This window comes from Corythoichthys intestinalis, chromosome 5 (assembly GCF_030265065.1).
Source record: "Corythoichthys intestinalis isolate RoL2023-P3 chromosome 5, ASM3026506v1, whole genome shotgun sequence".
NCBI lineage: Eukaryota > Metazoa > Chordata > Actinopteri > Syngnathiformes > Syngnathidae > Corythoichthys > Corythoichthys intestinalis.
The window spans coordinates 56264998-56290573 of record NC_080399.1 but is presented as its reverse complement, the minus strand read 5'-3'; the positions used below and the strand labels follow the sequence as shown (position 1 = coordinate 56290573).

Below are 25576 nucleotides of genomic sequence, written 5' to 3'. Positions count from 1 at the left end.
AGTTAGAGTAACAGAAAAGAGAAAATAACTAACTATTCACTTACGGGTTAATTTCCTCATTCATCCATCGATTGAATAATGTCTTGGCCAGGTTTTGGCATTCTTCATAGCCAGTCTTGCAAGCCAGACTGATCGCATTCACCTGATTGTACCTGAATGTGAACCGAAATTATGATTAAATAATACACTGCCATTTTAAGTGCAAGAGGTGCAATTGTGAGCAAGAATAAAAGCTTTAGAAAATGACTGAATGCAAGAAGTTTCATGAGTATTACCATTGGCATGGCTGGATACTGCATGATACAGTTTTAACTGCCAAACATGCATGATATTCTTCAAAGGCTCTATTTTTATGACTGGCAAAAATGAATAAGTTACGGCAGAAATCTTCGTGGAAGCAGGTTAAATTGGTCGTTCGTCGAGATGTCTGCAACTCTGCACTATGTGGAAGTGATTGAAATTGATTTAAATAATGCTCAATTACAGTGAATGTGACATGAGAATCTCTGTCCAGTACCAAATTCACAAAACCCTGTTGGACAGCTTCACTAGTACCCTTAAGTGGTCTGAGAAGGCATTTGTTTCAACTTAATGTGGACAAACTATTCAACAGATGGCCATAGCAGGTGCAGGTTTTCATTCCAATCCATCTACAGAACACCTGTTCACTAATCTGGTGTTTTACAATCAGTTGATTGCAGCAGATGCTTATTGTTTCAATAGAAACTTCATTGGTTTAACTCAGGGGTCTCCAAACCAGTCCTCAAGGGCCGCTGTGGGTCCTGGTTTTTGTTCCAACCGATCGAGCACAGACCGGTTAACCATTGAGGTTTCTGCTAATGCAAGCAGCACCTGGCTGCATTCAACTGATTACGCTTATACAACACCAGATTGGTGCAAATGTGTCGTCTTGTTTTGTTGGACTAAAATCCTGCACCCACTGCGACCCTATGTGAAATAGTTTGGAGAGCACTGGTTTAACTTTTTATACTGGATAGGCTGAAATGAAAACCCGTCCCCCCCAGTTGCCCTTGCAGACCAGTTTGCCAACCCCTGGTTTAGACCAGGGTTTTAATGGTTGTGAATTTTTCATTATAGCTAATCTTACATCACTGGTGATGTACCTAAGAGTCTCCTCTGGGTCAACAACCTCCAACTGGCAAAATATGAGAAAAGGAATCATCACCAGATTAACAATCTCTGTCATCCACTAGGCTCAGGCCACGAAAATGCTAGTGAAGTCCTCAGATGTTCAATGTAGGCGGCCCTTTACCAAGGCTGGAGTCGGACAGCCACCAAGCCAAGCCTTCATGGATGACTTGATGGAGACAACAAAATCCTGAGCAGCCTTGATGAGATCTCCTGGGACCTCATGAGCTTTGAACTGGATAAAATCAAGGTCTGTTGTGCTGAATAAAAGGAAAATGACTGGCAAAGCATGCTTCTTTCTTGGTACTACCAAGATACATTAATTACTAAGGAATCTGTAAAAAGCATGGGAAAGGTTTTCAACAGCAGCCTGGGAAATGCAGCTTCCACACAACCAACTAGCCAAGAGTTGGAGACCTGGCTAGCCGTAGTAGGTAAATCCGGCTTCGCTGGCAAGAAGGCTTGGATTTACCAACATAGTATTCTCTTTCAGATTCTCTGGTCCCACTTGATACTCCTCATTTTAGTTGTACAATGCTTTGATATTAGTGATGCACGATAATGCATTTTTCAGCCGATACCGATAACCGATAATTTCCTCCTCGTTCCAACCGATAACCGATAATGTCAAGCCGATAATTTTATTAAAGATTTATGTAAAATTTTAAAGTATACACACAGGAAATATTGCTGTGCAAAAATAATATTGCTCTTTTTTTTTTTCAACATCAAATGTGAACAAGTAGTAGTAGTAGTAAATTCCAACATCTAAATAAAGACAGATTGTCTGACATTGTGTAATGGTAAACTTTTGGCAACAATTACTTACAGAGTAAATACATAAGTTGCACAAAAATGGCTTTAAAAGTATGCCATTCCTAAAGTATAACATTACTACACAGCAAAAACCCAGCTCCTTAAGACTAGTTAAAGTCCCTTGTTTTCAGTGTAAATCTATTGGAAATAAGTTAAATTAACTGCCAGCACTTCAAGTATATTTCACTCAGATTTCTTGAAGAAAAATGGCCATCTGAAAATAAGATTAACAGCCTTATTTTAAGCAATAAATTATTATATATAATCCTAAAAAAAAATTTAAAAAAACTTGTCACATATGTTCTTTATTCAAGAATATGTATGGTTCAAAACATTATTTGAAAGCAATTTTTTCTTGATTTAGGTGAAAAATGACCTTATTTTTTTAGATGTTTGGGCTTAATAAGAACAAATTGCAATATTTAGTTCAAGTAAGTGGAATAATCTGGCGCATTCAACTAGTCTTCAACACTCAAACAAGATGGGGAAAATTATTTGACTAGATTTAAGAAGAATGATCTGATTAAGACGTCATAAATTTAAAGCGTACTGAATGCATTACTGACTGGATTACTTCTTTGTGTCGTTTGGTGCATGTTACAATTATCAACTAACCACTGTGCCGTCATGATAAACATGGTTTGTTGACATCACCTGTGTAAATGTCCGTGGTAAAACTGATGTGATCGACATGTCTTTCACGAAGAATCGTGGTCGTATAAACTGCATTATTTTTTCATCCAGGGGTTTGGCTATCGGGTCATTTCGGGAATTTCCTCCCGCCTGTGCCCTTCAGTCCGCCCGGCTGCCAAATTAGCACCCGCGCCAGGCCTCTGTCTTGAACCGGAGTGGCGGCGGCAGCAAAGTTCGTACCGTATATCCGCCCGCCCCGGCCGGTGTTCTGTCAACCGGCTCGCTGCGGCGCATTCGGTGCATGGCTCTGCTCTCATGCTCTACCCGCCTAGGGCGAGGCGGCGGCCTGCCGGACCGGCGGGCTCCGTCGGAAGACAGCTACTTGTCAGCTATCGATCTCGTGAGGTGTTTAGCCATAGATGGGAGTTTACCACTCGCTTTGGGCTGCATTCCCAAACACCCCGACTCCGGGAGGACCGCAGCGTCTCTGTATTGTCACAAGCCCCGTAGCTTCCTTTATAGTTTATTTGTTAACAATAGCTTTAGCATTCGTGCTAGCAGCAGCATATTCGTTCCAAAAATCATTGTGCTGCAGTTTTAAATGGCTGCTGGGTTAGTGCTAGTGGTGTTCAATGAGGACGCTTTCTTTAGGCCTTGAGGAACTGTTTTGAAAAGCAACGCACGCTAGTGAGAGCGCCTCAACACTGATGTGTAACACCGCCTCCTCTATGACGCCGTACTCCTAAACCCCTCCTCCCACAGGGGCTTCAGAGAGGGGAGGGGTTGAGCAGGCGGCAGTGAAGAAGTGGAGAAAACTGCTTGGTTGAGCACATTTGGAGGCTAAATCAAGTATATAATTATCGGATTGCATTATCGGTTGATTTTTTTATTATCTGTATTATCTGTGTGACGTCATAATTGCCATTATCGGCCGATAATTATCGGCAGCCGATATTATCGTGTATCTTTATTTGATATGAGGGTTTAGTAGGTTTCTCTGTAGTTGGCTGGGGATGCTGATAAACCTGAGCAGAATTTTTGTGTATGGGCAGAGCAACAAGCTGAAACTACATCAGCAGTCTGAATTCATGGTGGCTTCAGCAATGGGAGTCTGGTGACCTGGAGGTTGCCCAGACTGGGATTGAGACCAGGGCAGGATAGAGCTGTAGAGGGAGAGCTGCTGGAATCGTGGACATGGCTGTGTAAAGGCTACGCCAAAGGGTGCTATCAGGCACTTTGGCACAGGGAAGAGCTGGCCTAGACAGTGGCAGGACACCTTTCTGTGACAAGGCACAAGGGAAAGAGAGAAGAGCCATGATACTTGAAGATAGGCAGAAGCAGAGGAGAAGTAGGCCAGCAAGAATGCGGGCAGGTGGAAGCCAGAACAAGATAGAAGTTAGCTGTGGTGCCCAAGGTCACACGGACTGAGCTGTGGGAGTATGAACCCCAGAGTAAAAAAAAAAAAAAATTCCAGTCCAACTGCAATATTCTTCGAAAAGGCCTCTTTGTATGCAGGCGAGTGAATATTCCAGCTTGTTTCTTCTACCAGAGGACAGGAACCTTGGAGCATCCTCAGCTGCTGTCTGAAAGTCCTGGGTGATATACACTACCGCTGGCGACACATCCAGGTCTTTACGGCCAGAGCGGAAGTCATCTGTCGTGGGATTAGGCTTCGCCCAACGAGTAACACAATCGCTTAAGTGAGAACTGGGTAAAAACTTGCTGTTGCCACCTGAAACACCTCCTTTGGCCTGTCTGCAACAGCATGAGAATGGAGGGTGAAATTTGATTTGGGGAAGTGGATGATGTCAGACATTGTCCTCATTTCAGTGGCCTCTAAGCAGGTAATCCTCTTGCAACTCTCTGTTCCTTGGGATGACAGACTAGAGGAGATCCACAGCAGAAAGAGGGCAAAGAGCTCGTTGAGTGCCAATGATCAAGATGCTTGGTGGCGAGCAAGATGCCAACCCATCAGGGCGGAATGTTGATTTGTGGGCCAATCCCTCCGGAAGGTTTACATTATCTTGACTTGTTTTTAGTTTTGAAAAAAAAAAACTTTTTTGTAGAAAACAGTTCAAAAACAGTTTTGTAGATGTTTTCATTTATTCATTTATGTACTGCATTTTTAGATTTTTTTAAAATATGGTTTATCTCTTCTGTGCCTGATTTAAGAAAAATGCCATTGTAGAAATTAAGCTCTCACGTACACATCCATCAGTACAGCTGTTGAATAACTGACTTGAAAATAATTGACGGAGATGAAAATGACATAATTGTTGGTAGTTGTTTTTTTGTTTTTTTAACTTAGATTTGAGTTTTCACTAAGAATTTTGCCTTATACACATGTGCTATCTACGATAAAAGAGATAAAAGAAATCATGACGGAATCAATCCATGGCCCAATGTGCAAAAAGAAATTTGTGCTTCCATATTTACTTACTGATCCATGTGTCCATCTGGTACTTTAGTCCAATCTGCGGTGATAGTCTTGTAATGATTAAACAGTGAGATGGCCTGGTTCTGTAAGTAATCCTAAAACAAACAAGTAGCCTAAATGAGTTGAGGCATACTGTGGGGATAACATTGTGATGTGGATGCAGTACACAGGTTATAAATGATTCCACAAAGGTCCAAGTGAGTGCAGGATTTCATTCCAACGGAACCAGCAGAGACAGTTTAACCAATGATGTTTCTACTGAAAAGAGCAGCACTGGACTGCAATCAAACGATTACACTTTTAGAACTATGTTTTCATTAAAGGTCAAATCGTCTTTGCCCAGACAGTAAGTGACACCTTTCTGATATTATCATACATTATGAACAATCCAAATTTATCTTTATCCAATCAACACGGTTCTCTTTATTATGTAGGTTATGTAGGTATAAATCGGATTGGTGAGGTCGATAATTGGGGAGAAGGAGGTAAACCTTGCTTCACTAAATTTCTCACAATTTCATTAATGTTAACAGTAGAAAACACATACAGGAGGACACGTCTCTCGAAGGAGCTTCCTACTAGAATTTTGTAGGTTAGAAAATTCACGTAGTTTAATGTTATGCTAACTCTGATGCAGGTCAGTTACAAAATTAGTGGTGTGTTCCCCACTTCCACAACATTGGCATCTTTTTATATTACTTACAGTGGCTGCTGCAGCTGCTGGCCGAAATAAAACTAAAACTAATATCCCTCCTCTTTGAAGGGGGCGAAAGAGGCGGCATGTTGTATTTCTGTCGGGGCTGTGAGTAAGTGAGTGTGTGTGCGTGTGGGGGGGGGGGTCAGGTCATCAGCCAATCGAACGTGAGTTTGATGAAAAATAAAATGGACTGGCATGTTCAGCAAGTGAAAAGGTGTAAATGTAAGTCTGAACATAATGGAAATAATTCACTTAATAATGTTATGGTCAATTCTATCCTTACAACATATGGGAAGACAATCTAAATTACCTATGTCCCTGTTATCCTATTTTAACCTACACCCTTGAATCAAACAACAGGCACAAACGAGCTACAGCAGATAAAGACGCAAAAAATACAGTTTGCTTCTTGACACTGCTCATGAAGAAATCAAGTTAAAAAAAATGTTGGCTCTGGTAGCAAAATCCTCAAAAGTTGCCACAAAAGCGCTATGGCCGAGATCTCCCAAAACCCAACATAACATTCCGTGAATGTGACGACGTGTCGCATTGCAAAATGTGTGACTTCACAGACATATTCCCTTCACACTGCGAGCCGCAAATGTATGCGCCACATGAACAGCCAAACAAAAATATTGGAATCCACAAAAGATCCGAATTGAACATCATGCAAGAACGTAACCTAAAACACCAGAAAAGGTGTCCTCTTGATTGGTTGTAATGAAAACCTCCATAGGTCTTAGACGTTATAAACATGTCCCTTGACTGCTGAAACCCAAGTGCCAAATGTCACTCAACGACTGCTACTTGGTACGACATGGAAAATGGATACTACTTTGTCTAGCTAGATTCTTATACCTGCGCAACTATGTTTTTCAGGCAATTGAAGCTTTGTGAACGACTGCGCTTGGAGAATCATCTCTCCTGGTCACATTTTAGGCAAGCGCCATTCACACCTCCACAGCATACCCAGGTGGAAGATTTTGTCTCAGCTACATTTTTGTCTTGCCTTGCTCCCACATGCATGGTACCATGGTACACATAATATCGTCCACATTTGCACGATACACCCATTGCCCCCCAGGCTTCTTGTGGTGCGCCATGTATTTTTTTCTCCTCCTACGCTGCGTCAGAGACCTGCTGATGTAAATATGGGAGCGAGGCGTGTGTTTATAGGGGAGGTAACTTCTAATAAAGTAGCTTGTTGGCTAAGTTATTATGAGGAAGTTGCAATTACACTGAATTGCTATTGACGGCGCTTAGTTCCTATAGTGGTAGGAGTGTGACAGAAACCCAGGTTTTTAGTGACTTTAGTATTTTTTTAGGCCCACACAAAAAATCCTACAGGTTGAGGCAGTAAAAAAGAGTTTAATTTGGTATAAACTCTGCAAATTAGCAATTGTTTTTGTGCATGTTTCTAGAAATTCGTCTTACATTTTCCATGTATTTAGAAATTATACATAATAATGATACTCCATGATCTTTAATGAGAAGGAAATAATAGGAATAATAGGAATATTTGCCAGTTCTTTCAGACCAATAGTTAGTATGTGAGTCTGAGGTTATTGACGTTGAATTGAAGTATCTGTTCTGGTTCAACTAAACTCTGTGCGGTCAAGTCCTTTTCAAAATCATCTATTCATGGCTTTAAGGGCTTGGCTTTCAAGGCCTTCACTAAACATTCCACATTAGGTTAAAATTGAACAATTATCCAAAATGTCAGTAACATTCATCATTCATCGGTTAATAGGTTTATATTTCTCATTTGAATAAACAAAATGCAAATTCAGTACTAGTCATTTTTTTGGGTATATCTTATGAAAGGAAGCCTACCTGCATGGGACCGTAAACGTCACTTCGGTCAAACATTAAGTAGAAGAAGTCCAGGTTGCTCAGGGCTGACTCCCAGGGCATGTATTCTGTCTCCTTATTCAGATACTTGGTGGTGTCAAGAGCCAGTACTGTGGGGATGATCTTTGCCCTTCAGGGGTTAAAGTGTTTTGAAGATGAGAATATGACACATTTTTTATCTCATATTTCAGCAGCATATTTAACGTGATAAGTTCAGTTGTGTTCATGAGAAGCTCCTGTGTGGTTATTAAAATATGTGTTATTTATACAATGGTATGCATTTCTTTGTAGTAATTTTTAAACTGTGTAGTACAAAAGTTCATCTTCATTGTATGTACTGTATGTATGCGTGTACGTATGTAAGATGGTATTTACAGGATAAATATTGTGTGCGCCAACATGTATGCATAGTGTGGCAAATTATAATTTCAAGTATTATGTCCCTACAGCTTCTAAATGGCTGTGGCAAGACATTTTTCCGTTTTTAGTAATAGTATTAACGTGAATTGCCTATTTGTTTAGTCATTACCAGTTACTTCTACTACTACTACTACTGCTACTGTCAATTCATTATCAGCTACTTCTACTACTACTACTACTGCTACTTTCAATTGTGAGCATATCTTAGATTGCCTTATATATACAGTGAGGAAAATAATTATTTGAATACCCTGTGATTTTGCAAGTTCTCCCACTTAGAAGTGTTTGGCGGGTTTGAAATTTTCATGGTACGTGCTTGTCCACTGTAAGAGACAATCTTAAAAAAAAAAAAAAATCCAGAAATCACAGTGTAGGATTTTTTTAACAATTCATTTGTATTATACTCCTGCAAATGAGTATTTGAACACCTAATAAAAATAAATGTTAATATGTGGTACAGTAGCGTTTGATTACAATTACAGAGGTCAAACATTTCCTGTAACTTTTCACCAGGTGTGCACTGACTGCAACACGGAATTTGAGCTTCCTCCAAAGATTTTCTATTGGGTTTAGGTCTGGAGACTGGCTAGGCCCCTCCAAAACCTTGATATGCGTTTTACGAAGCCACTCCTTGGTTATTCTGGCTGTTTGCTTCGTGCCATGGTCAAGTTGGAATACTCTAATTGAAAGAATGAGGATATTCCCCCAAATCTCACAATATACAGTATGGCCCTGGACATCCTCTCCTTAATACAGTGCAGCCGTCCAGTTCCATGTGCAGAAAAACACTCCCAAAGCATGATGCTACCAACCCCCATGCTTCACAGTAGGGATGGTGTTCTTGGGATGGTACTCTCATAATTCTTCCTCCAAACACTATGAGTGGAATTATGACCAAAAAGTTCCATTTTGATCTCATATGACCACATGACTTTCTCCAATGACTCCTACGGATCATCCAAATGATAATTGCCAAACTTAACACGGGCCAGGGCATGTGCTGGTTTAAACAGGGGAACCTTCTGTGCCATGCATGATTTTAAACCATGAGGTCTTAATTTATTGCCAACAGTAACCTTGGATGTGGTGGTCCCAGCGCCTTTCAGGTCATTTACCAGCTCCCGTGTAATTCTTGGCTGATTCCTCACTATTCTTAGGGATCATTGAGACCCTACGAGGCATATCTTTCATTGAGTCCTAGTTCAAGGTAGATTGACTGTCATGTTTAGCTTCTTCCATTTTCCAACAATTGCTCCAACAGTGGATTTTGTATCAACAAGCTGCTTGGCAATTGCCCCGTAACCCTGTCTAGGATGGTACAGGTCTAAAATTCTGTCCCTGGTGTCTTTGGACAGCTCTTTGGTCTTGGCCTGGTTAGGAATTGGCGTCTTCCTTATTGTATGGGGTGGAGAGGTAAGCAGCAAACCGCCTCAAATAGGTCAAAAAGTCAGACTCAAAAAGTCCACCTCCACTCTACTTATTCGTTGGACTTTTTGAAGATGACTAACAGGTCTTTGAGGTATTTGCAGCAGTATAATACAAATAAATTGTTTTAAAAAATCATACACTGTGATTTCTGGATATTTTTTTTCGATTGTCTCTCACAGCGGACAAGCACCTACCATGAAAATTTCTAACCTACCCATCATTTCTAAGTGGAAGAACTTGCAAAAACACAGGGTGTTCAAATACTTATTTTCCTCACTGTATATATATATATAAATATATATATATATATATATATATATATATATATATATATATATATATATATATATATACACACACACAGTGGGGAGAACAAGTATTTGATACACAGTCAATGGGAAAACCCATTGGCAGTGTATAAAATACTTGTTCTCCCCACTGTATATATATATTGTTTTATGAATTGCATATCTGCAATGCACATTTGACGGTTTACCTGGCCAAGTTGAAGGCGTCATCCACTAGCTGTGCTCTGTTTATCACTGGTATGCGCTTAAGAAGATATGACAAGTTTCATCACTTGAACGTTACACATCAAAATTTGTAGAGAAACAGGATTATGATGTCACAGAGTGGCTTACCGCATGATCGGTACTCAAGACCGCCAACAACCTGTCCCAGTTACCTTGATCGTAATTAACCCTGTAGTAACCCACCACGTCGAGATTGGCCACCAGCCAATCAGTCCCTGATAACTTCATTAACTCTTCAGTATCTAGACAGACATGAAAACATCAGTTAATCACTATATGTGTACATACAAGAGAGATAAAAGGAGTGGTGCTGTGAGAGAAGGCTGCACACATGCAATATGTACTCCAAAACTGGATACTTTAGGTGACCATACAGTTTTGGTGACTTTTAAAATGATGGATACATTATTTCAAAATATAATCTATAAATTCTACAGTGGATTTATCTAGCTGCCATTACGTATTAACTGTTTTCAAAGGTAGTTACTTAAATAGAATTTCATACGTCAATCAAATGCAGGGGAATGAATGTGAGAATATGATAACGATATACCTTTGTATATATTTGCATTCGCAACAAGCCTAATACTGACATGAAAACGCATTTAAACTTTGAAACTGCTCTAACATATATTACCTGTTTGTTTAGATAACCATGTTATATTTTTTATATTATTGTTGGCTGCAGTCTTCATCCATCGGATGGGTACAATCCATTCATAACTGCAAAAGACACATGTAATTACAATTAAATACACATATTTTTTTGTATTTCTATCAAAATAATCTTTCTTTCTGGATAATAACTGCAAAAGACACATGTAATTACAATTAATTACACATATTTTTTTGGACTTCTATCAAAATAATCTTTCTTTCTGGATAATAACATGAGAAATTAAAGGCTAATGTACTGCTTTTGTTAGTATAATATTGAAAAATAATGTGGTAATTATGTTATACTGTCTTCATTAATCATGAATTTACCAATGCAATGTTATACAAGAGACATTTGTTCCTTAAGATAAAATTAATACTCAAGAAACGTTTTAGCAATTTATCGTTACAGTGGTTTAAAAAAGTATCTGAACCTTTTGGAATTTCTCACAGTTCTACATAAAATCACCATCAAATGTAAACTGATCTTTGTCAAAATCACACAGATGAAAAATACTGCCAACTTTATCTAAAACCACCCAAACATTTATAGGTTTACATATTATAATGAGGATAATATGCAAATAATGACAGAAGGGGGGAAATAAGTAAGTGAACCATCACATTTAATATTTTGTGGCTCCCTTTTGGCAGCAACCAGATGCTTCTTGTAGCGGCAGATCAGTGTGGCACATCAGTCAGGACTAATTTTGGCCCAATCATCTCTACAAAACCGCTGTAGTTCAGTCAGATTCCTGGGATGTCTGACATGAATCGCTGTCTTTAGGTCATGCCACAGCATCTCAATGGGGTTCAAGTCTGGACTTAGGGTTAGGGTCAGGGTTTAGGGTTAGGAACATGTATTTTGTTCTTCCAAAACCATAATGACGTCGATTTACTTCTGTGTTTTGGATCATTGTCTTGTTGCAGCATCCATCCTCTTTTTCGCTTAAACTGTCTGTTTTTCCATTAATGATTGCAAGTTATCTAGGCCCTGAGGCAGAAAAACAGCCCCAAATCATGATGCGCCCTCCACCATGCTTCACGGTGGGGATGAGGTGTTGATATTAGTGAGCTGTTTCATTTTTCGTCCACACATGACGTTGTGTGTTACTCCCAAACAATTCAACTTTGGTTTCATCAGTCCACAAAATATTTTGTCAAAACTTCTGTGGAGTGTCCAAGTGCCTTTTGCGAACATTAAACGAGCAACAATGTTTTTTGTAGACAGCAGTGACTTCCTCCGTGGAGTCTTCCCATGAACACCATTCTTGGCCATAGTTTTACAGATAGTTGATGTGTGCACAGAGACATTGGACTGTGCCAATGATTTCTGTAAGTCTTTAGCAGACACGATAGGGTTCTGTTTTACCTCTCTGAGTATTCTGCTGTAAACTCTTGGGGTCATCTTTGGTGGACAGCCACTCCTTGTGAGAGAGGCAACAGTGCCAAACTCTCTCCATTTGTAGACAACTATGACTGTCGATTGCTTAACATCCAGACTTTTAGAGATGGTTTTGTATCCTTTCCCAGTTTCATGCAAATCAACAATCCTTAATCGCAGGTCTTCGGACAGCTCTTTTGAACGAGCCATGATGCAGACAATGCTTCTCATCAAGACAATTCTTACCAGGTGTGTGTTTTACAGTGGGCAGGCAGCTATTAAACCACTCATCAGTGATTGGGCACACACCTGACTTAAATTGTTTGGTAAAAATTGGTTTCAAATGCTCTTTAAATCTCCTTAAGCAGAGTGTTCACTTACTTATTTCCCCGCCTTCTGTCATCGTCCGCATGGTATCTTTATTAAAATATGAAAACCTATAAATGTTTGGGTGGTTTTAGTTAAAGCAGGCACTGTATTTTCATCTGTGTGATTTTGACAAAAATCTGATCACATTTGATGGTGATTTTATGCAAAACTGTGAGAAATTCCAAAAGGTTCAGACCATTTTTCATACCACTGTATGTCCGCATTTGGATTATGACATCCCCAGGAAAATAAATTACTACACTGAATAAAACTGAACATAGTTCTTACTTAAAAGGAGATTCTGGTGCTGTAACTCCAGAGTCGGGATCCAGGAGGAAATGCTTCTGGGTTATAACTCCCTTTGTTGTATCAATTGTAACCACAGGGAAACCCATCTGCAGCACCCATCTATTCATAATGTTATGGACGGTTTCAGGAAGCTGGAGACCAGCACTTTCAGCAGCCTGCAGGGATAAAATTGTTTTCATCTTTGTCACCAGCTTCACCCGTGACTCCAAAACACTGTGCCGTTGCACATAGTGACAGTGAGAACAATTGCTGTACTGTATATGCGCTTTCACTACATGTCAGGGAATAAATGTTCCGTGTGTATCCATACAGGTGTACATAAAGCCTTTAGTATACTACCTGTGATTTGTTTTCTTATCTTGGAGAACCCTGACAATTGATTAAATGGACAAACAACATCAAGCATAAATCATCTTCATGTGAAAGACGGTTGCTCAAAGTATTGAGTAAGTACATAGGTCACGAATTTCGTAGACGTTTAAACAAAAAATGACACCACTTGCGACAGTCAGTTATAAACACTGATGGACTCAAACACAGATGCACAGGAAATTATGATGGTATTATTGACGTCACAGGAAACGGGAAGCAATCTAGGATGCTTACATTTAACTGACTAAACTATTACTGCCGTTGATCAAATGTATCAAGAACATATTGAAAAAAAATTCAATCTGATCAGTCCACAGATAACGGATGAATAGCAGTTTTAAGTCTGCAGGTAATTAATGTAATTAATCAACCCCGGAAATAAAAAATAAAAGTTAGACTCAGAGGATCGATACGTATACCGTATATCCTTAGAATATACTTTCCAAATTTATTTCTGATCCATCCATGAATTACAGGGGAGTAGTTTTATTCTACAATTAATGAATGTAAATAATGAGCCCTGAGACAAAAAAATAAAATAAAATTCAGCTCCAAGGATCAATCCATATACATCCATGGGATATTCCATCTAAATTTCATTCTGATCCATTCAAGAATAACAAGGACTTATGTATATCCATTCCTAGAATATGCCTACCAAATTTCATTCTCCTTTATCCAAGCACAACAGAAGAGTACCAATTGTAAGTACTGTCCTCCCCAAGAACAAGAATGATAGAATAATATAAGAAACAACAAAGTAACTATTAACTTTTTTAAAGGGAACCAAGGATAAAAAAACATGTAGTTCTTGAAATATAAATGTTAGTACGACTAATAATAATTTGATATTAAAACCCCTTTTAATGTTTTCGTTTTAATGAATTTTGTAAAATTTTAAATAAAAAAATAAACTAGTAGCTCACCATTTTTGTTGACATCGCAGGGCGGTGACGTCACAGGGCCACGCTGCCATACTTCAGAGTCACTCTAGCTATGTAATGTAGTGATTTAAATACACCATAAGGTGTCAATGGGGAGTTCTACATTAATATTAATCAAGCCAATGAGTGGGTTTTGTCCCTTGACTGACAAAGTAGCTCAGTTTTTTGTTTTATTTCAGACTGGGTCGATTGTGATTCACGTTCATTTGAATGTTGTCTTCACAAGGCTCCTGAAACTGGCTCCAGGCATCATAGTTTGTGTATTGTGACTAAATATTGCTATCTAGTGTATTTGTTGAGCTAAACGAGTTGCTAAAATGTTAAAAAAATATTTTAACCAAAGTGTAAGTTTTATGTGTATTTTGCGCATCTATTTTGATTGTGAATGCCAGTTCTCTTTGCATTGTTGTGCTACTGTGTGAGAATAGGGCCTCAGTAATACAGATTGAAGCATTTTTCTTCTTGGTGACATTTTTTGAGAGATATGAGTATTAGTTTTTGTAGTATTTTCACTATATGATACTTATGTGTGTTGTGAAAGACTTGCCGAAGCTTATGCCAATAAACGGCGCGGTCCGAGCTACGAATCTGAATGCCTGTGTTCACTCTCCTTTCTCTCTCCCACTGTGGATTAAAGAAACTACAGCGTCAGGGAAAAAACAAACTCATTGGCTTGATCCCTAATTAACCCTTTAAGGTCTGGGCCTATTTTGTCTGATTTTGCATGCCTTTGAAGTTGCCTTTATATTTCAAAGAAAGAATTGTTTACGATGGCCTGGTTTGGTCCCTTTTTTTGTGACACCTTGAACTTCATGTCCAAACTGTTGTTTCTTTCACTGACCAATTATAAATCATCATTTTGGGCCCAAAAAGACCAAAAATTCCAAAATCGTTTTGTGAAAATTTTTAATATTGATGTCCAATTGACAACCAAACATGCGTAACGAACCGTTTTGAAACTTTATAATATTTATTCAACATGTTAGGATGAACATTCAACCAAAAAAATTTAGAATAAATAGTCTTATATTTGACAATTCAACATAAACAACAGGTATGGCCATAGGCGTTTTTTGCTTTTATACATGCTCTAGTCAAAACGGGTTATATACAGCAGACCAAACAGTGAAGAACAGTGAAAAAATATATACCATCTAACACAAAAAGTGTTTAGAGGCCATCCCTTTATGAGTTTAGGTATTGTGGCCCATCACCTGATCAAAACTATGTACACACAATCAAGCTTCTTGAACACACATTTATATACACAAATTGAGAAGACTGATTGTGGGGGGGGAAAATATATACTTAGCATTGGAAAAAAAGTATTTTCAAAAATATTTACAATAAACAAGTTAAATTTTTTTCAGGCATGCCATTCCGAAAAGCTGTTTCGTCCTGGAATTCCTTGCCTTCCAATAATCTTGCACAGTTGGAAGTGAAACCAAAGACATGTACAAGAGGAGTCCAATAAATTTTTCAAGCTCCTCCACTGTAGTGTCTGTCCACACAAACTTTTTCCCAATCTCTTTTCGGACTCTGCCATACTGGTTTGTGTGTTTGCACATATTCATCATTGTCGATGAGGTGAAGAACAGGTCAAAAAGTTCTTTTGGGGTGTATGCATGGTCACGATTCACCTGAGGTCCTGGTGGTCTCCGGGGTGTGAACCGGCTGCACTGTGGGGCAGTGTCTGTGTCTTGCTCTGTGCTCCATGGCACAGGTGCAGGCTGAGCCAGTGGTGATCGGCTTCTGCCACGCTGACTTCTCCGGCCTCCCCTCCGCTGACATCTCATCGCTCTTCCGTGATGACCCCTTCTCCCTCGTCCTCTTTCCATTCGGGCAGTGAATGTATATTTTTCATTGTCACTATAAATGTACATGAAAAAAAAGTCAGTATTTATGAAAATAATAAAGTATAAAATAAAAATATATACAGCAATAAATAATAATGGAAATCTATATGTATGACAATAGAAAGAATACCATAGCAATACCATAGCTGATGAATTTGTGCTACATCCCTAATCTTCATATAGAGAGAAGAACAAATTATAAATTCCTGCCTGGGATACACACAGTGCACGTACGTCTTTGATCTGATATGCACATTTTATTATTATATACACAAACACACACTTATATTGCATCAAAATTAACTTTGTCTTGCAGTATCAAAAGAAACTTTCAAAAGAAACTTTTTCAGCATTAAAAAAAAGTTGGCTTACCTCTGCTCGTCGATGGCGTCACCCACGTGTTCAAATCCGTCACTATCTTCACTCGAGGACTCTTCCGAAGAAGACGATGATGACGAATTTAGACCATCCTCTTCCTCAAGTTGATCAAAAAGCACAATTGCTTGCGCTAAATTTAGTTTTCCGTTCATTCTCAAAGTCACACAAAGTCGCTGCTTGATCGAAACGGCCGTCGCTCGCCACCTCGCTGCTTCAGAACACTCCTCCATCTCGTTCGGTGGAACCTCGCACGGCAGTTTTATTTATTAAAAAAAAAAAAAAAACGCATTTCGTGCTTCCACTGTGACTTCGAAAGGGTTCGTTTGATTTGTGTTTTTTTCATGGAGCTTCCGTTTTGAAAAAGGAAAAGAAATGATCGAAATATAGACATAAACAAATGATCCATGCAGCGTTTTAATGTTTTTTTTAGAGGACAATAAAACTATCAAACTTAAATGACAATATCTCACGTTTTAGTTGGTCGATTAACTTCAAATAATAACGAGAGTAAACCGCAACTTCCGCACTTTAAAACGAGACCAACCCACGGCATGTGGGTGACGTAATTAAAACGTGAGGGCGCTTCAAAGACGACGTGCGCTGAGGACGCGCCGGCGCGTCCTTCGACTCTCAAGGGTTAATGTAAAACTCGCCAATGACACCTTGTGGCGTATTTAAATCACTACCTTACATAATCTAAGGGTGACACGTTTTTTTTGTTTGTTTTTGTTTAAGAGTGATAGGTGGAATTCTGGCAGCGTGGCCCTCTGACGTCACCGCCCTGCGACGTCAACAACAATGGCGACCTACTAGCTAAAATAATTTTACAATTTGTATAAAAATGAGAACACCAAGAGGGGTTTCAATATCAAATATAATAACTTGTACTAACATTTATCTTTTAAAAATTACAAGTATTTCTATCCGTAGATCCCGTTAAACCTTTCTCTAGGCAATCTAAAAAACTGACAAGAGATTTGAAAGCAGCGACCAATGATTGTATGGAATTAGAAAAATATACCTCCTCAAAAAAAAAAAAAAAAAAACATGCATCAGAAAATATAAAAACAAGCACATTGGTACTATTAGAGGCTAAAGCCAATGATTACGCACTGTCCTCTACTGGCAAATTCATAATCTGTAAAAGGAAGCTCTCTATTGGCTGACTCCTAACTATAATTCAGCATTATTAATCAGACATGTTATAAAATATTCAAAAATAGTGCTCCTAATATCAATAGACACTTCCCTATGCTACAAAGCGAGCTACTAACGTTCAAGACAATTTGTTCTCGAATGACACAGGGGTAGGAGTTCAATGTTAGTGTCCACAAGAACAACAATTACCTGAGTGGTGACTTGACAGGCTTTCAACTGGTAAAATGGTTGGCCATTGTTATTTATAAATGAGTATAATCAATACAGCAATTGGCTTGAAAAATTCATCAAGTACGGCGAAGGTCACTATTTGATGATCCAGGGTATTAAATGTTTTTAAATTCATGTATTTGACGCATAACGGAAAAAAAAATCCTTGCCATTTGCAGGTGGTCCCACAGGTCCGTATAAACAGCATTTCCAAATTGAAATTTCGCCAAGTAGGTCTGAAGAGACAGGGACAAAAAGGTCAAAGTGGATAAATACTGTAAATACCTGCAATTGTTTCAATGAGGAAAACAACCCTAACCTGCAGGCCCATTTTGAAGACTTCTTCAGTCAGAAAGTCTGACAGCATTCTCAGAACAGATGCTCCCTAAAGATGAAGGCATAAACATATAAACTGTTGATTTGTTATAGATGAAGAGATTGAAATTTCACATATGAGTCTGGAAAGCCTTATTTATGAGCACACCTTGCTGTATGAAATGGCATCAAACAGTTCACTGATCTGTGCTGGTTTCTGGATATCTTCTTCTTTTGAAGATAAAGGGTGTGAGGAGGTCAATGCGTCAATGGCAAACACTCTGTGCACGTCGTTAAGCACAATAAGGTCTTTCTGGTCAAGAAAATACATTACAAGCAACTCTATTACTGAGCAATGGTTGATCAAAATCATGATCATGTCTAACATCATCACATGTCCAACATTTGATTATGGAGGCTACCAACTGGAAAACAATCCTTACCACTTTCCAGTCAGGCTCAGCTTTGTCTGCTCCAAGATACTCAACATATGAAGCGAAACCTTCATTTAGCCACAAGTCATTCCACCACCTCAGAGTGACAAGGTTCCCAAACCACTGTAGAGCACAAGAAAAAAATATTAAATTGAAAACTATCACTACACAAACTAATGAGTGGGTATTAAATTGAAAACTATCACTCCACAAACTAATGAGTGGGATTAGGGTACTAGTTTTCTCATTATTATATCATAGTAAACATTTTTCAGCAGGTTGTTTTATTTTATATACAGTGCCTTGCAAAAGTATTCGGCCCCCTTGAACCTTGCAACTTTTCGCCACATTTCAGGCTTCAAACATAAAGATATAAAATTTTGATTTTTTTTCAAGAATCAACAACAAGTGGGACACAATCGTGAAGTGGAACAAAATTTATTGGATAATTTAAACTTTTTTAACAAATAAAAAACTGAAAAGTGGGGCGTGCAATATTATTCGGCCCCCTTGCGTTAATACTTTGTAGCGCCACCTTTTGCTCCAATTACAGCTGCAAGTCGCTTGGGGTATGTTTCTTTCAGTTTTGCACATTGAGAGACTGACATTCTTGCCCATTCTTCCTTGCAAAACAGCTCGAGCTCAGTGAGGTTGGATAGAGAGTGTTTGTGAACAGCAGTCTTCAGCTCTTTCCACAGATTCTCGATTGGATTCAGGTCTGGACTTTGACTTGGCCATTCTAACACCTGGATACGTTTATTTTTGAACCATTCCATTGTATATTTGGCTTTATGTTTTGGATCATTCTCCTGTTGGAAGATAAATCTCCGTCCCAGTCTCAGGTCTTGTGCAGATACCAACAGGTTGTCTTCCAGAATGTTCCTGTATTTGGCTGCATCCATCTTCCCGTCAATTTTAACCATCTTCCCTGTCCCTGCTGAAGAAAAGCAGGCCCAAACCATGATGCTGCCACCACCATGTTTGACAGTGGGGATGGTGTGTTCAGGGTGATGAGCTGTGTTGCTTTTACGCCAAACATATCGTTTTGCATTGTAGCCAAAAAGTTCAATTTTGGTTTCATCTGACCAGAGCACCTTCTTCCACATGTTTGGTGTATCTCCCAGGTGGCTGTGGCAAACTTTAAACGAGACTTTTTATGGATATCTTTGAGAAATGGCTTTCTTCTTGCCACTCTTCCATAAAGGCCAGATTTGTGCAGTGTACGACTGATTGTTGTCCTATGGACAGACTCTCCCACCTCAGCTGTAGATCTCTGCAGTTCATCCAGAGTGATCATGGGCCTTTAGGCTGCATCTCTGATCAGTTTTCTCCTTGTTTGAGAAGAAAGTTTGGAAGGACGGCCGGGTCTTGGTAGATTTGCAGTGGTCTGATGCTCCTTCCATTTCAATATGATGGCTTGCACAGTGCTCCTTGAGATGTTTAAAGCTTGGGAAATCTTTTTGTATCCAAATCCGGCTTTAAACTTCTCCACAACAGTATCTCGGACCTGCCTGGTGTGTTCCTTGGTTTTCATAATGCTCTCTGCACTTTAAACAGAACCCTGAGACTATCACAGAGCAGGTGCATTTATACGGAGACTTGATTACACACAGGTGGATTCTATTTATCATCATCGGTCATTTAGGACAACATTGGATCATTCAGAGATCCTCACTGAATTTCTGGAGTGAGTTTGTTGCACTGAAAGTAAAGGGGCCGAATAATATTGCACGCCCCACTTTTCAGTTTTTTATTTGTTAAAAATGTTTAAATTATCCAATAAATGTTGTTCCACTTCACGATTGTGTCCCACTTGTTGCTGATTCTTGACAGAAAAATTAAATTTCATATCTTTATGTTTGAAGCCTGAAATGTGGCGAAAGGTTGCAAGATTCAAGGGGGCCGAATACTTTTGCAAGGCGCTGTATGTAGAGAAGAATGGGCCAAGTTTAATCCTGATCGATATTGCAGACTGATCTGCTACAGGAAGCGTCTGGTTGAACTTATTGCTGCCAAAGGGGGAGGGGGGGCACAAAATATTAAATGTGATGGTTCACTTAATTGTTTTTCCCCCCTTCTGTCATTCTTTGCATACTATCCTCATTAAAATATGAAAAGCTGTAAATGTTTGGGTGGTTTTAGTTCAAGCTGACACTGTTTTTTTTTCATCTGTGTGATTTTGACGATGATCAGATCACATTTGATGGGGATTTTATGCAGAAAAAAGCTTCAGATACTTTTTCATACCACTGTAAGTATACTTTTACAGGGTGTGGTAATAACAGATAATTTAGCAATAAATATGCAATAAATATTTCCCCGACTACAACTTGGCTGGGCCTGAGACCTATGCGAATGCGCCGCTTATACAGTATGTTTTTTCTTTTCACACTGAATGCGCCAAGAAGTATGCTCCAATTATAATACAGTGGTACTCATTTGTCTCAACCTTTGACGATATGCCCGAAAATAATTTATGACAGAATCACAATTTCATTGTTTTCCCGCAAGACTGACAAACGGCGGATTTTCTTGTAAGAGAAATCAACATGGCTCACAGGAAGGTGGTGAAAAATGAAAAAGGTTATGCTTACCATTAAAATTAAGAAAGAAATTATTGAAAAAAAAAAATGAGCTTGGTGTGCATCTGAGTGAACTGGCTCGACAATATAGCCGATCTCTATAAATGGAGGTGACAATAAAAACGCTTTCTTATTTCCGATTTGTTATAATTAATTTTATTGTAACATGGGCAAGGAAGTCGCCAGCTTTGTTAGGTTCTTAATCGTTTATTACAGAACTTGTGCAACACAACACCGCTATTGTCCGTGGTTGCACACGCCAACAACAACTTGAAAAGAGGAAGTAAAAACTTCCCCCTCTTCTCCTTCCTTTCCCGTCAGTCACACGGTGTGTTTAGGAACAGCATGCAAAACGCAACCAATATTCGTTACATTATTATTATATTGTTATTCCAATATGTATTTATAATGTATTTGTTTTGCTATTTGTAATTGTACCAGCAGTATTTATTAAGGATTTAGCATAGGTTAAAGGGCTGTGGAATGAATTAATTGAACTAGAAACTGCAATTTCTGGAGAAATTACACTGGGTCATTGCTGTGTGGAGATTCAGATCTTAGCCCCGCCCAGGTTGGTTTGGGGACATTTCGGGGACAATATCAGGTCACTTCCTGTTGATTTGGGAACATTTGGGGGACACGTCCTGATCATAACATGTCATTTCCTGTTGATTTGGGGACATTTGGTGTGCGTGTCCTGGTCATATCAGGTTATTTGGGGACATTTGGGGGACACGTTCTATTAATATCTGGTCATTTCCTGTTGATTGACATTTGTTTTTTTTTGGCCATTGAAAATGAGTGGGAAATTTGGGCATCCATGGCTGTCAATGGCATCGACTTACATATGCATCAATGGAATCCAAATACATTGGCATGAATAGATTTGAAATACATGGCTGTCAATGGCATCATTGCAATGTAAATTCCGTTAGAAGTGAATGGGAAATGTGAACGCTGCATCCCATTAAAAATGAATGGGAAAGTTTTTGGCAAATTTCCGGGTAACCGTAATTTTTTTTCCAAATTCTGCATACAACTTGAGGCCCCTCACCGTCCCGGAATTTTTTATGTCCAAATTATATGATTTGGTCAAAATTGTATGACTATATACATTTGGATTTTTTTTTTTTTTTTCCCAAAAAATGGTGAAAAATCGGCATTTACGGACGAACAGAAAATTTTTTGGGGTCCTTCGAAAAATTCCCTGCGTTGCGTGAAAATTCCAGTCGTTTCGATATTTGAAAGGTGCCGATCGGTCAAACGGTTCGGGCTGTGTGGCGCGCCGAAGAATTCCCATTTAAAAAAAACAGAATAACACTATCTGGGACTTTTATCAAAGACCCAGATAATTATAATTGTATTCTTATGGGAAAATCCCGCTCAACACACGACCATTTCGACTTACAAACCAGGTCCTGGAACGAATTAAATTCATATGTAGAGGTACCACTGTATTTAATCTTGGTGTCAGGTCAAATAAAATGCCCCACCCCCCCAAAATGTAATTCATATTCTAGCGTGATTTCTACTTTTTTTCTGTCTTAAGTGTGAAATTTTGAAATTAAAAATTTTTTTAAATCATTACAATTTTGGTATATTGAGCAACTGAAAGTGTATAAAGCTTTAGGCCTTACTGTACCCTTAGGTTTATAGAAACATGAATATGCAAACTATATAATCTAACCATGTGAGCCAATTCATGACTGATGATGGTGGCAATCCTCTCCTTGTTGCCGTTGGAGGAGAAGTCAGCATCATAAAGGAGAGCTGTCTCTCTGTAGGTGATTAGACCCCAGTTCTCCATGGCACCGGCGTTAAAATCTGGCAGGGCAATCTGATCTGCATTGAGGAAGAGTAAAAAACTATATGACTCTTGTTGCTGTTGAACTTCATAAATCAAGACCGGTTATGTTGCTCTTCTCACTCTAGTAATAAAAGTCAAACACAAAAAGATAAAATGATCCGTGTGATGAGCTGATAAGTCGGATATCTTTCAACAACTGATGATGAATAAGCCCACAGTGCTTTAAAGGCTGACACAGCAGTTTAGAGAAAGTACTGTATGAGCTGATGTCTGCACTTGGGATTTAAAGCATGTGATCATAAAATACAGTTATGGAAACGAACGGCCATGTTAATGAATTCATAAAAATGTCAGTTATAATTTAGGACTTAATTTTGATTATTTTCAAGATCATTCTGAATTATTTTCACACCACCTGTTGCCAGGTCAAACATCCCCAATTACCAAAGTTTTATACATATGGCGGAAAACAGTCAGGTGACTTGAAGTTCCACTCTCAGACCCTCGATTTGGCCAACTTTCAAAATTGTCCGATTGGCATGTGTGATACATCATTGGAAAGCTTAAAATCTCAATTTTCTGGGGGAAGAAATTTTTTGAACAGGAGGGCATTTAAAAAAAAAATAATAATAATAATAATTTTTAAACAGTTCCTATCTGGAGGTGAGAACATGAAAAAGCAGAATTAAAGACGCCATGATTTTAACGAGATATTATCGCGTACTTACCTTGTTTCAGTACAAAAACTCCATGTAGCATGTATTACTGAGTGTCATGGCGCAGCTGTGAATGGCCACAGCCTGATTTTTGGGGGATTTTATGGGTGAAACATAGTAATATAACAAGGGTCGCGATGCAGAAATCGCAGACATCAAGGAATGGTCGTGTTTTTTCTTTTTCATATATTTACCCTTTAAAATTTTTTTTTTTTTTTTCAATTTGTCTTTGTTTGGATCGATTATTTATCATCTAACATATTGGAGAAAATGCGACCGTAAAAAATAAATACAATTTAGCGATAGTTATGAGGTAAATATCCATGACTTTTATACAGACACCTTTTTTTTTTTTTCATTTTGACGTATTTTGTTTAAAAGTTTAAAATATGCAATTGAATAATTTTTTTAAGCCGTTTTTTTTTTTCAAACAAAATATTAGACATCAATTAACGATTCTAAGCTGAAAATGACATTTTGAATAATAAATATAATTTTTTATGGCTGGGTTCAAACAAAAGCGATTGCGCGACGTCTGTAAACGGGGGTTTCGAGGGTAAAACGGACAAATTAAAAATAGTTCGGGGGCTCAATGCGCCACGAATCTGCTAAAATACAGCAGTTTATTTTAAAGAGGAGTGCAATAGCAGAAACTGCTTTTTCAGTCTTGTCTGTGTTTTCCACCATATATACCACAAAGTGTTCCCAAATGACTGTCATCTCAGCATAAATATTTATCACACCGAAATCATCTGCTCAAAAAAAAAAAAGTTAAAAATTTGTATGTTTTGCATTTATCTTACCTGATTTTGGCAAAGGGTAGCTGGATTTGTAATACTTTTCAAAAAAATCAAGCATTAATCCAGTTTTGCTCAGGGCGTACGCTCCTTGACCAGCCTCAATAGCAGACTTGCGGGCAAAGATCCGGATCTAAACCCACAAAACATACAAATGAACCCAATGCATTATTTTTTGCCACTAAACTCTTTTTGTGAAGTAAAAACATTCACATTTCTAACACGCAAAGCTTGATGATACAATGTTATTTTTTTCTTTTCTTTTTTTTTTGTTTTACATTCTAAGTTTAATCCTGAGGATGTACAATTTAAACTTTAACCAACTAGATTCTGTTGTCACTAATGTAAGGTGTAGGTGGGTAGAGTTGCCAAAAAAATTACTCAAGAGTAGAATTACTTCAAAATAATATTACTCAAGTAAAAGTAAAAGTAGTCATCCAAAAATGTACTCAAGTACAAGTAAAAAAAAGTATTTGGTGAAAAGAATACTCAAGTAATGAGTAACATTCTGAGTAACTACCTACGATGTTTGATTTTTTTTATATATTTTTTTTTTAACAATGGTATTTGTTTTCTCAGCACAAAGTTATCCATACAAACTATTATTATTATACTTTGAAGAAGAAGACTATAACCTACTTCCTAACCACATGAAGCAAAAAGCATACAAAAAAAAATCACTGAAACTTGTTGAGAGAGTCAAAAAAATACAGAAATGAAATATCATTCATTCAAAGAGCATAAGTGCCCTCTTGTTGAGAAACCATGTTTCCTATTGTTAAAGTAAAATGGGTCTTATCTGTGGTTTTTCGTGTTCAATTGGTGCCAAATAAAAAATGGGAGAGTTTTTTGTTTGTTTTTTGTTTTGCTTTAAAGATGACGTGATTGAACAGGCCGGGGTGATCATAGAAAGGCAAGCTTGAGTCTGATTGGTATAATGGAGTCATGTGATTATTATTGGCATGTCTCATTGGTGAAACTGGTAGAGCCACTGTTGGCATATCTGGCAAAAAAAAAAAAGGAAAATCCCAATATGTAGAATAAAGAGGAAAAATGTAATTACCAGTGTAGCCCAAAGTAGCGGTGTAAGAGTAGTGTTTCTTCTTCTCAAATCAAGTAAAAGTAAAACATATGGCTAAGTAAACTAGAAGTAAATTTTTCCCAAAAAGTTACTCAAGTACGTAAATGTAACGGAGTAAATATAACGTGTTACTACACAGCTCTGCATTTAACCTCTGCTCAGCAAGATGTATAGATTTTGATTTCTCTCTGTTTATTTCTGTTCCAAGAGAAGGATGAGACTCAATAATCAGCTTCAGATTAT

The 25576-nt window shown here is 38.3% G+C and overlaps 1 protein-coding gene across 1 annotated transcript in view; it reads right to left on the bottom strand.

Moving 5' to 3' along the window:
* The window catches only part of anpepb.1 (alanyl (membrane) aminopeptidase b, tandem duplicate 1), a 46407-nt gene that overhangs the window by 9071 nt on the left and 11760 nt on the right, over window positions 1–25576 (bottom strand). The window contains exons 5-17 of the mRNA XM_057835900.1: window positions 24259–24385; window positions 22620–22774; window positions 18360–18473; window positions 18086–18229; window positions 17921–17986; window positions 17772–17837; window positions 12663–12838; window positions 10602–10687; window positions 10073–10206; window positions 9928–9983; window positions 7566–7713; window positions 5039–5130; window positions 45–152 (exon numbers count right to left, since the gene is read on the bottom strand). Of these exons, the coding sequence (XP_057691883.1) occupies window positions 45–152; window positions 5039–5130; window positions 7566–7713; window positions 9928–9983; window positions 10073–10206; window positions 10602–10687; window positions 12663–12838; window positions 17772–17837; window positions 17921–17986; window positions 18086–18229; window positions 18360–18473; window positions 22620–22774; window positions 24259–24385 (1472 nt within the window). The remainder of the gene's footprint in view (window positions 1–44; window positions 153–5038; window positions 5131–7565; window positions 7714–9927; window positions 9984–10072; window positions 10207–10601; window positions 10688–12662; window positions 12839–17771; window positions 17838–17920; window positions 17987–18085; window positions 18230–18359; window positions 18474–22619; window positions 22775–24258; window positions 24386–25576) is intronic.